At 42.4% G+C, this 16,084-nt stretch overlaps 1 protein-coding gene and 1 long non-coding RNA gene across 2 annotated transcripts in view; one reads left to right on the top strand and one right to left on the bottom strand.

Moving 5' to 3' along the window:
* LOC147239739 (uncharacterized) overlaps nucleotides 1–13,102 on the bottom strand; it is a 124,283-nt gene extending 111,181 nt beyond the window's left edge. Inside the window, exons 1-3 of the long non-coding RNA XR_015111668.1 lie at nucleotides 13,059–13,102; nucleotides 11,043–11,122; nucleotides 3,807–3,847 (exon numbers count right to left, since the gene is read on the bottom strand). This is a non-coding gene — a long non-coding RNA (uncharacterized LOC147239739). The remainder of the gene's footprint in view (nucleotides 1–3,806; nucleotides 3,848–11,042; nucleotides 11,123–13,058) is intronic.
* Nucleotides 6,033–9,304, top strand: LOC147239740 (zinc finger protein 503-like). The gene is made up of 2 exons (XM_086195126.1): nucleotides 6,033–6,610; nucleotides 7,033–9,304. The coding sequence occupies exons 1-2, from the start codon at nucleotides 6,353–6,355 to the stop codon at nucleotides 8,470–8,472; spliced, it is 1,698 nt and encodes a 565-aa protein (XP_086051252.1). The 5' UTR covers nucleotides 6,033–6,352; the 3' UTR covers nucleotides 8,473–9,304.
* Nucleotides 13,103–16,084: the final 2,982 nt, after the last annotated feature.

Raw genomic sequence — 16,084 nt, 5'->3', positions numbered from 1 at the left:
CCATCCAGATTTTTACTTCCTGTGCCAGGCAAGTCTGACATGATATAGCTCTTCACGTGGAGTATTTTGAGAATGCTTTCACCACCCTTCACCTCCACTGTATTAAGTGTGGAGGCAGGTATCTTCTGGGCAAAAAAAACAAAAAACAAACCTATCTTGAGTGACTAAATGCCGCAGAGGTAAGTGGAAAAACATGTTCTTGTGTAATTGGAGTGAACCAACCCTTTAATCATGCTTCCTCTCACCCATTATTATGATGGAAAATCAGTCTTCCAGTGCAACCTGATGAACAGCTCATGGCGGTTTTCTCTGAACAGGATAATAAATCTTATTTACCTCAAAGTATCAACTCGAATCCATGCCAGCTTCTACTCAAACGATAAGAAAACCACCATAATTCGACCTTAAAATTCAACCAGATCAACAAGAAATTGCTGCTCCAAAGATAAGATAGTCTCCTGAGTGACATTTCAACAGGCTGTTCCTAACTTACAGTGAGATTGAACTCGCCTGAAGACAATGACAAGCTCCTCTCTGTCTAATGTCACTTCTCATTTCCAGGCTGACTGCTATCTGCTACTGGCTTCTGCCAATAATAGCTCATCAAAACAACACAACCCTTCTTGGCACCAAAATAAAGGCAGCAGTCCACAACTGTGCCACTCAGTTGTCAATTAAGAGTCCTCTTCACACTGACACTTGTGACTTAAAAGAAACAGTCGAGAATGTGATGAATTTGAGCCGACAGACGAGAAGGCAGTACGCTGCGCTGCAGTACCATAATGCGCTTGAGATATGGATAGCAACTGACACCACTGGCAGGTCTTATGAAGTTTGATTTCATTTGTCAGGCCTCTTCTACTTTGTCTTTTAGCTCACTCACTCCCTCGCTGCTCAATCATTGGGGTAATAGCTCATTCTGATAGCCTGAAGACACTCACGCTCACTTCCATTTAAAATGCAAAGCCACAAATATTGTAGGTGCTGCTGTGGGCTGCAAACCAAGACAGCGTCAGGAGTTTGACAGTTTTATTGCAAATTTAGATATATAATTGCTTGTAATAAATGTATAAAAAGAAGCAAAAGGAAACAGGTTAACAATAGCATGGTAGGATTTCTCAAATTCGCAGCATGGAAATACATACAGATGAATACATAAACCGCAAATGACAGAGAAATAACCATCAACCTTGGTATTTGATCACTAAGTAGACAAATGGAGCAGTAAGTGTCCAAGCCTGTCTCGGCGAATACCTTGCATGCTTGTCTCCAGCAGGCCACATGACGCTAATTCCTGACTGAACGCTCCTCCTGTGTATCCCTAATCCGGTCTGTGAAATGTGACAAGATCATTCTTTAGGCCTACTTTAGTCTAAATAATCTGCCCATCACAGACACTCATCCCGACCTGCACAGTGCTTCCAGTGTCAAAACACGCTACCTGTACATTTTCACCCCAGCTTAGGCTCCATAAATTAAATCTAGACAAGTAAATGTGAGGTATCATATGCTCAGATGTGGAGAATGTTGATTTTTACAGCAACTGCTTCACAACAAATCCACTGTGGGTGTTGTGCCATGTGTCTTTCTGACTTGCTTGTGATTCACTATTTCAAAAAAGAGTAAGCATCACTGGTTACAAAACTGAGATTATTAACTGATAAACCACTTTGGCTGATAAACTGATTAATCAAGCAAAAGACGCAGAACATTTTGTGTTTGAAGTTTCTCTAATGTGACAGGTTGCAGCTTTGAACTGCTGACAAAAACCTCATACTTCTCCCAAGGTGAACTCAGCCAAATTCAATGTAAAAAAATACATTTTTTTCAATAAATTTTTCAGATTTACCCCCAAATTATTTAGGTTCTTTCTTGGCTCATACTACACGCCTCTAGCAAGTTTTGTAAAATTCGGCTTGATAATTTTTGCATAATCCAGCTATCAGACAGACAGTTGCGTCCAAAACTCTGAGCCCCTATATTATGGAGGGAATAATTAAAGATCTCACATAGCCATGCCATATTTTACACCATTATCTGAGAAATGAATGAATGATTAATAAAAAAAATAAATATAATGGACAAATTAATTGATCATTTAGAAAATAAATACAGTTCTAAATGTCGTCAAAACGATCTAAATGTCATCTAATGACTGCGATGTCTTGGTGGATACAGTACAGTGGGTCTTAAGGGAGCTTCATGAAGTTTCCACAAAGTTCTAAACTGGTAATATGGCAGCTGTCAGGTTGAATCGAGCCATTCGTTCCAGCCCTAACAGGAGGAAGGTAGGTGAAGTTAACTCCTCTCTACAGCATGACTACAAACCTGCCAGGATCCTCACCTACCCGGTGGCAAGTGGACGACAGCATATAATCTCCATAGGCTTTACTTCCTACTCCTGACCAGCTTTAACTAATTGAGAAGACAAAGTGAAAAAGACCCTTCACCGCTGCAATCTTGGCTGCACCTCAACTTTCCTAACTCTGTCTGTCATGCTGCGCCTCCGTCGTCTGACTTCCGGCGAGGTGAGGTGGTGTGTAAGTTCTTCATGTCAGCTTCCAGTTGAGCTTTTGCAAATGATGTCAACACTTAAGTGTTTGACACAGATGTAAGGAGTGTGTATGTGTGTGTGAGTGGAGGGGAGGGGGGGTGGACTTTGGTGTTTTCTAGGGGAATGGGTATGACTTCTAAGTATCTGAAATGTCCTGTCTTAACCATATAATATTCATAATACTTCCTGACACTTTCTCCTACAACCTCTTATTCCGTGCCAGCATCTGTGGGGCCCTTTTCCCCTCTCCGGGTGTTAGAAGAAAAGCAGTCTATTTTCTTGTCATATTTGGTTGAAAGGCAACTCTCAACTTGGAGTCTAATTCCCTGCACTTTAAAGACAGTCCGCATTCAAGGTGCATTTCCATGCTATCAAGGTGATGGGAGCAATTTCAAACTGTCAGTCAGTCATGGAAATATCAGACAGACTTGATGTCGACTGCAACCCGTCAAACGCAGGCAGGCAGCGAAGTGGTGGAGAGCGTAATCAGAATCGCATTCACTCATTTTCTTGTCAGTGTAGCACTCTGTTTTTCTTCGGATGGTAGATTATAATAAGATAGGGATATAATATAGAGCCAAATATACAACTGAGGGGTCAAACTGTGGCAGGGATATAAGAGAATCAGCTATAATATCGCAGTGCAGCTATAACATAAGACTCTTAACATTTCATATGATCGCACAGTTCTTGCTTCACAGACAGCAGTTAGTTAAGGCTGTTAATTTCCCGATAGACGCACCACTCTGGGTGACACACTGGGGCTGTACTTAACCATTATTAATGTGACAGGCCTCAGTGCAAAGCAAATCAATTAAACAGGAGCAATCACCATAGTCTGGATAACGGCCTTTTAAGACTGTTTTCATGTGACAAGGAGGTCCTTGATCCAGGCCTCTGCGCCAGGACCTGACAGGGCAAGAAAGCGGCATGAAACAATAGCACCTTCTAACCATCATCTCCCCTTTTTACCTGTCAGATCCAGTCGGCCTGTCTAGCTGCTGATGTGGCACGCCCTGCGTCGGCTGCCACAAGGTGCATTTTCAAGTCATGTCAAGGGAATTTCTTATTCCATTTGTTCGCCATTATAATGCTGCATTTATGAGCCATATTGCCCCTTTTTTTAAGTCATACATCAAGGGCGTTTTCCCTTAAAGTTTTTTTTTCCCCCAAACGTTTCAGTCCTTTGGGACTTTTTGATCAACGTGGGTAAGTCTTAGGACACTTGAATAATAAGAATGGAATGACTTGCCTTCATCGCTCTTCCACCATTGCCTTTATCCTCCAAAGTGTCTGAAAAAAGAAAGACAGACGTCACAAATATATAATTTCATCTCAGGCAAGAAATCATTTGCAATTGTTTCAATCAACCCTTTGTTAACCGTCCTGGTTAACAAAATTCTACCTTATACAACCTTATGGATTACACAAACAGTCATGACAGCAGGTCTTGTTTCTGTGACTTCTGCACTTAATCTTAAATCAATTCTGACGCTAAACTCTGACGCTGTCTCTTCCATACAGGAGGTATTGTTCAAGTGCACAAGCACTGTAGGTGCGTTAAATCAAACAAACCTAAGTTATCCTTCAGCTTTATAGGCCAGTGAGAGATAACCCCACCTACAAATGTAGTTTGTTTCATTTCTTTATGACCCTGGAATTCTATGAAAACAAAGAAAGATACTGGGACAACACGTCCTTTCAAGAACAGATTGATATTCTTATGATCATGAGCGAGGTATTTGCTGTTAGGTCAGAGTTTATTTGTAATATATATATATATATATATATATATATATAGATAGATATAGATATAGATATAGATATATAGATATAGATATAGATATATATAGATAGATATAGATATAGATATATAGATAGATAGATATAGACTGATAGTATTTTTAATCAAGTAACTTGACATAGGCTGCATGTTTTCACTCTTGCAGCAAACTGGCCAGATATTATACTTAATAAAACTTAACTCGATTCAAGTCTTTTTTGCTGTTTACCCTCTCCGTTATTTGCTAAAGACATCTTTTCCCCCTGAAATCATGCCAAACTGAGAGCTTGAGAACTTTAAAGGGAAAAAAGTATGACCCCTTTAATGAAAATATTTTTCCTTAATCTTAAATATAGAAGCCATCTGCAGAGGCCTAAGGTGCGTCCATGCAGTCCTGCTTGTAAACGGCCGGAGCCGCGCGGACTCCGGGTGATTCATAAAGGTGTCCCGTGTGTGAAATACTAGCAGGAGATTTCAAGCTTTCTGTTTAAAAGTAATGAATTATGGCAAAGAAAATATGTGCAGCCATTTAGGGATAAAGCTGGGAATTTGGTGTCTGCTGCGGCGAGCCATCCATCACGTCCACAATAAAGGAGTTTTTGCCTGACGGTCGAAATTTATGGTCGCCCTTCTCTGCCCTAATAACTCAAAGCGCCGTGTCAGAGCCTGACAGCCGTTGCCGAAAACAGCACCCCTGTTATCAATCAAAAAACACTTGCATATGTTTAACTTTCGCCTGATCAGCAAGACATTTATAGGCTATTGAGTAATAAGATAAGTGGGTCTCTTTCGATGGGAAGAAATATGGAAGCTTTTGTGATTAATGGCAAAGTCGAGAAGCTTTTTTAAAAAAAAAAAAAAAAATATATATATATATATATAAAAAAAACGTTCTTAAAATTGAGGGTTTTGGGGGAGGGCCAGTGGAATATTTTTTATTTCAGACACACGTGGTATCAATTAATAGCGGGCGGTGTGTGAAAATGTATAAAAACAAGTTACATGACAAGATCATAACAGGCCGTGATGGAAGTCTGGAGAGAGAGAGAGAGAGAGAGAGAGAGAGAGAGAGAGAGAGAGAGAGAGAGAGCGAGAGATGCGGTACTTTTTCATTTTACAGTGACCTGAATCTGACTGAGGAGACGCAGAAGAAGAAGAAGAAGAAAAATGTAGACAGCTGACAGATAACTGGCGTACAGGACGGGGGACTGACAGATGTCAGGCTGTGTGATTGAGAGGAGAAAGTTACAGAAGATGTGAAACATACGCATAGATATCGGGTACACCAGAAAAGTTATTTAGCTTGTTTTCAGGTCATAAGTTATTCATGACGGATTATATTTTATCCTCTCTCAAGAATTGAAAAAAAACTGACAGGCGTGAGGACAAGAAGAGTAAATGTCCTCAGTTTTGTGCAGTAAAGTAATGTTTGGATCATGACTGAACATAAATACTAAGAGAATGTGACTTAAAAACAGTCTATTGTTAATTTAAGATATGATCATCTTCCTATCTCCTTCTTCCTGCCACCTCACAGGCGGCGCATGCGTCAAAAGTGCCAATTACGCGTCTCCAAATTAAAAGCGCTCCGGGTGGGTGAGAGGCGACATACACACCCATGTGAGAAGGAAACGTTACATTCCCTCGACCTCTGATCGACCGGGTCTCTTTTGTGATTGGGAGGCGTCTGAGCGCTGTGATCTGACTAGTTCAGATGCTACTGGCGAGGAGGCGGAGTGATCCCTCCTGCCCACCACTCGCGTAAACCCGAGTCCTCCCTCTCGGACCGGCAACCACACTGTCAGAACGACGCCTGGGATGAAGCGAAGCGGTCGCAGCACGCACGGATTCTTCTTACACACACCACCTCTCTTTTAAGGATTTAACACTAATGTTGTTGTTGTTGGGTTTTTTTTTTAATCTTTGGCTACGGCTTTAATTGTCTGACGTCTCGAGTGTTGGCTTTCTTTACCCCTACACATGTATTTCTCAACGATTTCCACGAGAATTGGGTCATGATCACATCGCCCACGGTCTCTGTCCTGAGAAATAGCACGAATCCAGCGTGGGAGAGCAGCGGCTCCTCGGGGGAGAGAGGCGCAGTGAAGACCAGCCATCTATCCGTGCACAACTCCGTCTCTCCTGCAGACCCGTCTCGCCAAGCAAGTCGTCTTCCCATTAAGATTTTGAAAATGCTCACGGCTCGGGCAGGACACATTTTGCACCCGGAGTACCTCCAGCCTTTACCGTCCACCCCGGTCAGTCCCATCGAGGTAAGCACGAGAGCAAACGGTCGTTATTTCAGAAACTAATGCGTGTTTCGTGGCGAACTCACTGTTATTTTCATGTGTGTGGACAAATTTGTTTTGTTTTTCATTTTATTTCGATCTTGTGGTAAATGATTCGATTGGATGAAGGGGTTTCTGAGCTTGATAAACCGAGGGTCCGTATTTGGACTCGTCTTAGGGCAAGGAATCACCTTATTTTAGTAAAGTGATGCCTCTTAGTGAAATGACATTTTGATCTCATCATCTATCTGGTGTAAATGGGCTCGTGCTCAATGTGCGGTGTTGTGATGCCATGTATGCGCAATGCGTAAAAATAGCAGGTCATCTGTGCGTATTTACCAAAGATGAAATAGGTGTTTTTTATGGATTTTATTAATTGTGGGTTTTTGTTTGTCTTTATGCCACAGTTGGATGCCAAAAAAAGTCCGCTGGCTCTTTTGGCTCAAACATGCTCACAGATCGGAAAGCCGGACCCGCCATCCTCCTCCAAACTCTCCTCGGTAACCTCCAATGGATCTAGCGACAAGGAGACTAAAACCGGGCCGCTGAAAATGAGCGACATTGGAGCCGACGACAAATCTAGCTTCAAACCGTACTCCAAGTCAGCAGAGAAGAAGGACTCAAGCAGCAGTTTGAGTGGAGATAAAACCAGTTTCCGAGTGCCTAGCGCCACCTGCCAGCCGTTCACCCCCAGGACAGGCAGCCCCAGCTCCTGCACCTCAGTGTCTCCTCTGCCGTCTGAAGGCAAGGCGGCTGACAAGGAGGAGAAGAAGGAGTCTGATAGCAATAAAAGCAGTTCATCAGACAGTAACAGTAGCCATAGGATAAGTGGGATTACCTCCGATGGCAGGGAACAGCAGGAGAACACATCTGGATCCAAGACTGTTACCTCAGATTCAACATCTGTAACCTCATCGTCCTCCTCCGTCCTCGGCTCTGGACTGGTGGCCCCCGTCTCTCCCTATAAGCCCGGCCACACAGTTTTTCCCTTGCCACCTGCTGGTATTTCCTATCCTGGAAGTTTAGCGGGTGCCTATGCAGGATACCCGCAGCCCTTCCTCCCTCCTGGAATGACCCTTGACCCCACCAAATCTAGCAGCCAGCTTCTTAGCGCTCAGTTCGCTGCTGCCAACTCACTGGGATGCAGTAAAGCAGGGACGAGTCCCCTAGCTGGAGCCTCCCCTCCGTCGCTGATGTCTGCTAGTCTGTGTCGAGACCCCTACTGCCTCAGCTACCACTGCACAAGCCATTTGTCCGCTGCATCAAGCGCCAATTGCGCACATGACTCTGCGGCGGCTGCTGCGGCCGCCACGGCGCTCAAATCTGGATACCCGCTCATGTACCCGGCGCACCCTTTACACGGCGTGCACTCCTCGGCGCCGTCTTTCAGCGGGCATCCCTTGTATCCTTACGGTTTTATGCTGCCCAACGACCCCCTGCCGCACGTGTGTAACTGGGTGTCTGCTAACGGACCTTGCGACAAGCGCTTTTCCTCCTCCGAGGAGCTCCTCAGCCATTTGCGGACTCACACGGCCTTTGCCGGCACAGACAAGTTGATATCTGGGTACCCGGGGTCGTCTTCCCTGGCCAGCGCCGCTGCCGCTGCTGCTATGGCTTGTCACATGCATATGCCTTCTAATGGCAGCCCAGGCAGCCCCGGTACGTTGGCCCTCAGGGGCCCCCATCACCCACTCGGACTGAGCAGCCGTTATCATCCGTATTCAAAGAGCCCCCTGCCCACTCCCGGAGCCCCGGTGCCAGTGCCTGCGGCTACTGGGCCCTATTACTCCCCGTACGCCTTGTATGGACAGAGACTGACAACAGCCTCGGCCTTAGGATACCAGTAGAGACAAAGAATTATACATTTATAATGGAGATTTAGGCCCAATGAGTTTTATATTGTACTTCATGCAGGGACTGGATCCATGTGGGGATCAGTGTATTTATTTGCGATAGCTTCAAGCGTGACGAAAATAAAAAAAAAATAATTATAATATAATCAACAGCGTCGTGCATTATTTTACACAGGAGAGTTTATTGGATTGTGTTTACTTGCTGGGGGGAAAATAATCGGATTTTAACAGGACTTATTCTTATTTAAAGCAATAATATGAATGTTGTCCTTAATGCTGAATTGACTGTTACTTTTTTAAAAGTTGTTTTAAATCTAGGCCTTGATGGAGTAGAAAATCAATCAGCTTCTTGAAAATTGTCATTGATTTATTTTGTGGGGCCTCATGTAACATAAACCCCTCTTTTTCTTTTTTTTTTTCCTTTTTTTACTCAGATGGCATTTTTTTTAAAGCTTGGTGGTGGTTATTTAGTGTTCCATTTTTATTGGAGACACATTTACAATTACGCACAAGGTGAACCATCACTCAAGTGGAAACGCCTTCTACTTTTAATAAGAGGAATTTATCCTTTAGCCTAAATTATTTCTTGTTCTACGGTGTTGAGTTTGGCTGTGCAATAAAAGTTTGCTTTGAGTTATTTAAACCAAGAATGATCAATATATATTTTGCTTATGAGGCTGCAGCAAACATCGCTGCTTCTTTTTTTTTTAATCAATATAATATAGTTAAAAAGAGTCACAGTAGCGCGTTGTCTTTTAGTAAAAACTTTCTGATCTTTCTTCATTTTTTTGGGTGCTGCAGGTTGAAAAGATTATTTAATTGCGGGATCGTTCCATGATTTTACACATCATCCAGAGTAATATCCTGAGCGCTTTTATGTTTTTGTGTTAATGGTTAAAAGAAACTAAACTGTCTTAGTGGATTATGTTGTGCAAACCCGCTTGCTAATGGAGCTATCGTGTGAGTTCTGCGTGCGTGTGTGTGTGTGTGTGCGTGTGTTCACATATCTCCTGGCCTCATCGAGACACACCGTATCTCTTCAATTGAGAGGTCATGGACTATCGTTTCATTAACGAAGACAAATGAGCTAGTGATATCAGTGAGGAGGCCCCCCCCCCCCCCAACCTACCCCCAGCCCCATCCTCCCCCCTCCACTGCTAAACAAAGATTTACTATGACACCAGATGTGGGACGTTTCCACAGCTTTGGAGATTTCTGTAATGAAGCTACGAGAGCAGCGAGCATGAAAACAGAACAAGGCCCAACTATTTAATCAGCCCCTTAAAACAAATCAATCAAGTCAACAGTGTCATTACACATCCTCAGAAAATCAGGCTGCTCTCCAGCAATAAAATCCCCATCATTAACGGTCAGATGTCATATTCATCAAACAAACCCATCTTTCATGGAGATTAGTCCTAAACATGGAGCAGTGATGAATGCTAATAACACCCCTAACCCACAATTCAGCTCTGCAGCCACTCAACCAGAAAGCCAGCGTGGATCATGCTGCTGCTTCTTCTTCTCTCTCTCTCTTTTTTTTAATTTACAAACAGCCCATCAATGTGATGTGAACAAATTGATATTTTAACGTAGTTTGTCAAGATTTCATGTCTGACAACTTGCTGTGTAACATCCTCATATCTTTGCCGATGAACCGGTTGGTAAAGTAGATTAAATTTAGATGTATTACTTTAAGTCTGGGGGATACGGCTGTAAAACGTTGGGGCAATTTCAAATGTAATCTGCGAGTCTTTTATCTGTTTTTTTTTTTATTTCTTTAAGCAAATTGGAAACACCAGCAGAACGTGAGACACTTGGTGACGCCGCGTTGAATCACAGGCACGATAAACTGCAGCATGAGCAACACTCGTGGCCTTTCACCTGGGGGCGAACAGATCAGCACAGAGCAGCTCCTCTCACACACACACACACACACACACACACACACACACACACACACACACACACACACAGAGTTAAAAATGGCGTTGTGTATATGGGTTATGTGCTGCCTGTCACTTAAAGCACAGCTGCACACCATGTGTTACACTGTCAATTGTGTGTTATGGTTTCAGACGTCAGCTGATGTTCCTCCTCACAAACACCGCCGTTGGTGATGCACTGAACTTTTCCCACACAAACGGCTCGTAGTACAGGATGAATTTAACATCTCTTTCGGTCAGCCATCTTAAAGGATGGAGGATTTTCTTGTTGTTTGATAACCTTTTGCTTCTTTGAATAAAGCTACCAAAAAGCTCAAGTTCTCCGGAAAAGGAGGAGGTTTTATGTTTACAGCCACGAGAGAGAAAAAAACAAATCAATGACCTTTTGAATATTCAATCAACTGAAAAGTTCGTCTTCCACCGTCTGTAGAAAGATGGTGGTTTATTTTTGCAGGAGACAAGCTTTTACCTCTTAAATCAAGCCAATATTTAAGACCATTTCCTCCCTGTGACATGCAACATAACGGATTAAAGCAGAGTTTTACTAAGGCATATTTTGCGAGGGCATCATAAAGCAAAGCTAACTGATTTAATCTTAATGTAGATATGCATACTCACAATAAAGAGTGTCCTTTTTTTGAGTTATGAGCCAAGCGACGGGAAACGGACAGAAGGGGGAATTTTCCCTCATAGAGAGTCTGTCAACACACAAAGCAAAGGAAAGAGCAACACTGAGTTAAACAGTGGGCCCTTGTCTTTCAGCACTCAACATGCCCTATAATTTACACACCACTGACAGGGGCCATTTTGAAGTCTGTCATAGGCGGCAAACTTTTTGTCTTGCTCACAGTGAGTCGACTTCAGCTGGGGGTTCGGGTGATTAATGACTTATAGCCTTATTGTGTGGAGGTGGCTAATTAACTTCAGGCTGACTGAGGAGACATGCTATGAAAACCTCCTCTGATAACCCGAACTTTTTTGTTTCACTCCCCCCCACCCTCCCCTCTTTTCCTCATCTTGGCATGTGGAAGCTCTTACTGACAAATTTGCAAGAAGCACACTAACGTTGAGTAAGATGAATGGCCTCTGTGAACAGTAAACAGCCTTTAATTTAACAGTGTTTAAATGTATGACACACTGGCATTGTGCTTCCTCGCTGTACGTGCTCTCTGGTTAGGAAACGCAGCCAAAAAAGTTCCTCCGCTGTTAGTTTAAAATTAGGCTTGGCATATTCATGGAGGGAGTTTCTGGGCTGGCAAACATGTGTTCATTGCCTCTTTAAGGTTTCGGCATTCCCTTTAGACTCACAATGCGAGACAGACCGAGCACATTGAGCATGCAGGCAGCCATTGTGAAGGATACTCGTAAAAGCAAGAAAAATAAAAAACAACAATTATTTTGTACGGGCAAAAGAGGAAGAAGACAAAGGGACATGTTGCGCAAAAACATTACACTACACACACTATCTTGGCTGTTCCTTAAGGTCAGCGGCTTATTGTGGCAGCACAAGAGTGGACAGAAATTGTACAGCCATCCCCTGTATTTTATCTCCCCCTGCCTATTATTAGGTTTGTTAACATACTGTATTGCTGTGTTTGCAGTCGTGTCGACAGGCTAACTTAATCAAGTCACTATTGAACTTGTGCTCTTTGCCCAGTGCGACAGTTTTAGTGCCAGAATTATTGCTTTGACCTATGAGAGGAAATTAGCTTTGGACACAACTTGGTGACTTTTCCTCCTGGTTAAAAAAAAAAAAAAAATTACTTACCAGAACTGTGACAATGATGGAAAATAGCAGGGAACAAAAATGTTCCTTCAATAATGTTGGAAATGAAAAATGCCACGTGGACCCAAAGTGGTGCAAAATGCATAATGCCAGCTGGCAGACCATTACAGGTGATGGACATTTCACTTACCTAAGTCAAATATAACAGACTGCTGTTCATTAATATACAGGAGAGCCCGCAGAATTGAGCCAGCCATCTGGTTAAATCGACAGAGTAATCTACAGCTCGTGATTAGGGTTGAGGAGCACTGTTTCTCTTTAATCTTTTTGAGTTTTCAACCAAAAAAAAAAAAAAAATTCCATCTGCACAGTGTGGCACATCATTTTTCTTTATGACAAATGGACTGTTTTTGTACAATCCAAAATTAGATCAGCAGAAAACAATCAATCTTGTAAAGAGCCTGGGAAGAGAATTGAGATTTGGATTCAGTTTTTCCCTCCCTCTTGTCTTAAGCATCTCACCTCTCACTCTTCTTGCATGACTGGCTTTTACAGCCATCAGCATTCTTCCCATCTTTGCCATCACGTGGCCAAAACCAAGCCCCAAACTAATGACAAATATGAAAATCGGGCTTTAATATAGTGATCACTCTTCAGCATTGATCCCTTAGGTGTTCTGAAAACAGATGGTGACCTGTGAGAGTCTGCCACACCACAGAACCAATATCCCCACGGGGCAAAAAAGAAGACAAAATACTTCAAGTCATCCTGTCTGCAAATTAGCGAGATGACACAACTGTCAGGTGCCAGCGTCCTGTAACAGTTGCCCCCCCCCCCCCATAACAGAAGCAGTGGTGCTTTCACTGCACGACAAAAGAAAAATGGGTGCATGTTTTTTTATAGAAGACCTGTCTGTCAGCTGGCTCTCAAGTCATAACAAATCACCAGCACTCAGCTGAGGCTGAACATTCAGGGCGTCAGGAGGAAGACGGATGACCTGCAGGCCTTTGAAGTGTTCTGGCAGTTCAGATGGCTCAGTGGCGCTGACAGAGAAATATACACAACAGAGCAACCAATAATGAGAACATTAAACATTCCAGCCACCTGACAGGCTGACAAAAACAGCCTGGCCCCACATCAATCATCCGCTGAGACATAACCTTGACAATTAGTCCCATCTGATACTTCTGTAACCTCTGGGCCTACACTGCAGTGTGACTCCACTTAAGGAGGAGAAAGCCAAAGAGCTTAATCTAATTCCTTAATTCTGATTGATAAAGACAGAGCAGCAACAGAGAGCACATTATATCAGTTCAACACAGGATGAATTCAGAATCACTTGGCAAGCTCTTTGTAAAGTAATTACTCTCCGAGGATACATCTGAAAATAGAAAAATGCATACGCTATAGTTCAATTATTTTCCTGGCTCCCTCTGAAGATGTTGCGGGTAAGAACACCAAAAATGTCTCAAGCATATGTTTATGGCTCTGCCTGCTCAAATATGTGTTTTAATGATGCCCCGCAGGCATTTGGAAGCTATATAAGTACTTGTAGCCGTGCCAACGCTCTCAGTATAACTCAAGGCAAAGATCAACATAAAACAAGAAGTTATTTAATGCACGCCTAATAAGGTTATATCTTACACCTGTATGTGTGTGTAAACATGTGCTAAATGTCAAGTCTGCTATTAAAAGCCTCATAAATTTTTGCTCACTAAAACATAATTATGAAGAAATAACTTCAGCGCGCTCACTTCTGAGAGGACTTCTCGTCAGACGTGTCAGACCATCTGAAAGAAAAAAAAACAATGTTGTCATCGCTCTAGTTACACTTATTAACTAGTTACCATATGACGAATGAGCCAAGTGAGGCGACATTTCCCTTTTTGCTTTCACATATCCACCAGATGGATGGATGGCAGAACCTCAAAACTACCGTATCGCCTTCTCATTTGGCGGAATGGACGGGCCGGGCCAGTGATTGTTTACAAAAACTACCTGAGATGGAGCTGCAGAGTTCCAAGCCCTGAGGATGATAAATGGCTTTGCTAACCCTGCGGGACTGCAGACCCAAATGAGGACAGAGCTAATTGCCGTGCGAAATACTTTGGCATGAATGGAAAAGAAAACGCAGGCGCGCCACGGCCAAAAAAAGGCCCAGTTGCTGCTCTGAACTCCTAGTTGGCTTTTGCTTACAAGAGTTCACTCGGTGTCCATAAATCACGGACTGCTTACAGCTGAAACTGCCCTTAGTCATCAACATGCAATAGACTGAGTGACAGATTCCATCCTGACTACATTAGCCCCTGGTTCAAACGAGGCTCCTTTTTTTAACTCTCCTACCATCTTGAACCTCACAGGAAATGAAAACCAGATGGTGGAGGATTATTGTGTACAACATAAAGCCGAGTTCGGAGTTACAAAAAAAAAAAAAAGAAGAGTAAAAATAGTGTATACATTGCTGGAGACAAGGGGTCAATTTGAGGTGTCCTGGGTTTTTTGATATCCTTCAAACGCCGCTTCAGATCCAGCCTTATCCCGAGGCTATGATCTGCAGCACATTATTCATTTTCAACTGACAGGAGACGTGAAATGTGGTTTCAGTCTGTTTCCACCCACACAGGTGCAAACTCTGATCTCAGCTACGTTCTTGAACTCCAAACTACGCTGACTTTCTTATTTTAATGAGAAATAATATTTACAAAAGTTTTAATTGCATCAGGGTCATAGACATGGACAATAATAACATGTATGTGCCAGATTTTCTTTCCTTTTTCTTTCTTTTTTTAAGGCAGTGCACAGCTGAAAATGTTCAAAAATGCCTTCTCTGTCTTAATATTTAGAAATGCACAAACAGGGGGCAGCTGAAATAAGTTGTGAACACGCCGTTGACATGTCATCACCTTTTAAGTTGACGTAATGATGCGTCTGGTCTTCATCAACTCCTGAGGGAAATATCTGGCTTTTTAGCTGATAATTGCTCCTCTATCTTATTCAGTTAGTTGTTAACTGTACATTTGCCATCGGTTCTTGGTAGGTAGTGAGTTTTCAGAGCTTTTTCACTTGAAACAGCTGCCAAAAATGGCCACTTTTATTTTCAAATTATATCCCCAAAACAGCTGGGCAGTTCTTTTCCTGGCAAACGGAACTAAATCAGGAGTAAACAGTACGTAAAGCGTGCGTTTGCACTGTTTTAGCGGAGGAATTGGTTCTCTGAAGATTATCTACTATATAAGTGTATGCAGGATTGACTCAAACAATGTTAATATTCAACATGATAAAGGAATGTGTTTATAAAAGGCACACTGAATGTTGTTTTTGGACAACAGTAAAGGTGTGCATAAGAGTAAGGTCACTGACCTTTATGAGGAGGCCGCTGTTCGTTACCCGTTTCCAGCCATGAGTTAAAACAGTGTTTTAAAAACAACAATATCTCCAAACCTGATCAAAACAAATCCAAAGGACTAAAATATGACCACTGTATGATGGAAACATGTTTATTGGTCATAAAGGGCAGATGCTTGCATGTCATATCAAACTATTTATGTTATCATTTGTTTGGAGAACTTTTGGTTTTGGTCGGTTCGTAGGATTTGTTGACATCAATGAACACTGGAACATCACTGGTATTCTTACACTTAAGCAGCTTAAGATCCATCTTATGTTAAATCACAATCAAACGCTGGCACAACTGTAACAACTTTGAGTTACTTCTCTGCTCCTAAATACTTTATTTTGAACCAATCACATTTGATCACTGCTTAAAAAGGTTTGGTCACCCTAGTTACACATTAATTGGGTCTATTTAAAAAAAAAAAATTCTAGTTTGGAAGATTTGGCCCATCAAAGTGTTGCTGTTTTAGTCTTGTCGGAGCAGTCGAAACACATTTTCATTTACCTTTATAATGAAGCAGAGGAAAAACACAGAGATTAT

The sequence above is a fragment of the Aulostomus chinensis genome, chromosome 23 (assembly GCF_037954235.1).
Source record: "Aulostomus chinensis isolate RoL2024-O1b breed Wild chromosome 23, RoL_Achi_v1.0, whole genome shotgun sequence".
In the NCBI taxonomy this organism is placed as follows: domain Eukaryota; kingdom Metazoa; phylum Chordata; class Actinopteri; order Syngnathiformes; family Aulostomidae; genus Aulostomus; species Aulostomus chinensis.
The sequence above is the reverse complement of the archived record's forward strand: the minus strand, read 5'-3'. Positions and strand labels throughout refer to the sequence as shown.